The sequence below is a fragment of the Vairimorpha ceranae genome (assembly GCF_000988165.1).
Source record: "Vairimorpha ceranae strain PA08 1199 chromosome Unknown NODE_530, whole genome shotgun sequence".
NCBI classification, from domain to species: Eukaryota; Fungi; Microsporidia; family Nosematidae; genus Vairimorpha; species Vairimorpha ceranae.
The window spans coordinates 151-676 of record NW_020169806.1 but is presented as its reverse complement, the minus strand read 5'-3'; the positions used below and the strand labels follow the sequence as shown (position 1 = coordinate 676).

General features: G+C 38.4%; 1 protein-coding gene across 1 annotated transcript; it reads left to right on the top strand.

The window, feature by feature from the left end:
• AAJ76_530000674 (hypothetical protein) lies at positions 1 to 161 on the top strand (the record flags this gene model as incomplete). The annotated part of the gene is made up of 1 exon (XM_024475939.1): positions 1 to 161. A coding segment is annotated over one exon (161 nt), but the record flags the coding sequence as incomplete, so codon positions are not given.
• Between the last annotated feature and the right edge of the window lie 365 nt (positions 162 to 526).

Here is a 526-nt window from a genome sequence, read left to right as displayed (position 1 = left end):
CTGCCACGATTATAGACGGATATGCTTACAGATGCTTTTCTAAGGCATGCAGATCAAAGGCAAGCCCAAAGAAGGGGTCTAAAATGGCCACCCTGAATATAGAATTTGTAAAAATTCTTAGGGAAATGTATTGCTGGGTATATGATTATACCCTGGCTTAGGTTATTGATTTCTGCGATTTCTTGGAGACTACTTATATAAAATCAAAGACCTTATCTTGCAAGTAATATCCGAACAAGAGCCAGAAATGGTTAAAATAGGTGGAGAAGGTATCGGGGTGCAGTTTGACGAAACTGCTATCTGTAATGGGAAGTTAATACCTAATTCATCTATTCCTCTAGACAACAAACCTACTGTATAATGGTTAGTGGTAGGTTTATAAGAGGGAAATTGTGGGAATTTTGTTCTAAAGCTTGTTCCTAGCAGAAAAGTTCCGACTATATTAGACATGTTCGATGAACATGTTGTACCCGGATCTATCATTGTTACTGATGGTTATCTAACTTACCCCGGGCCGTTGCTAAAT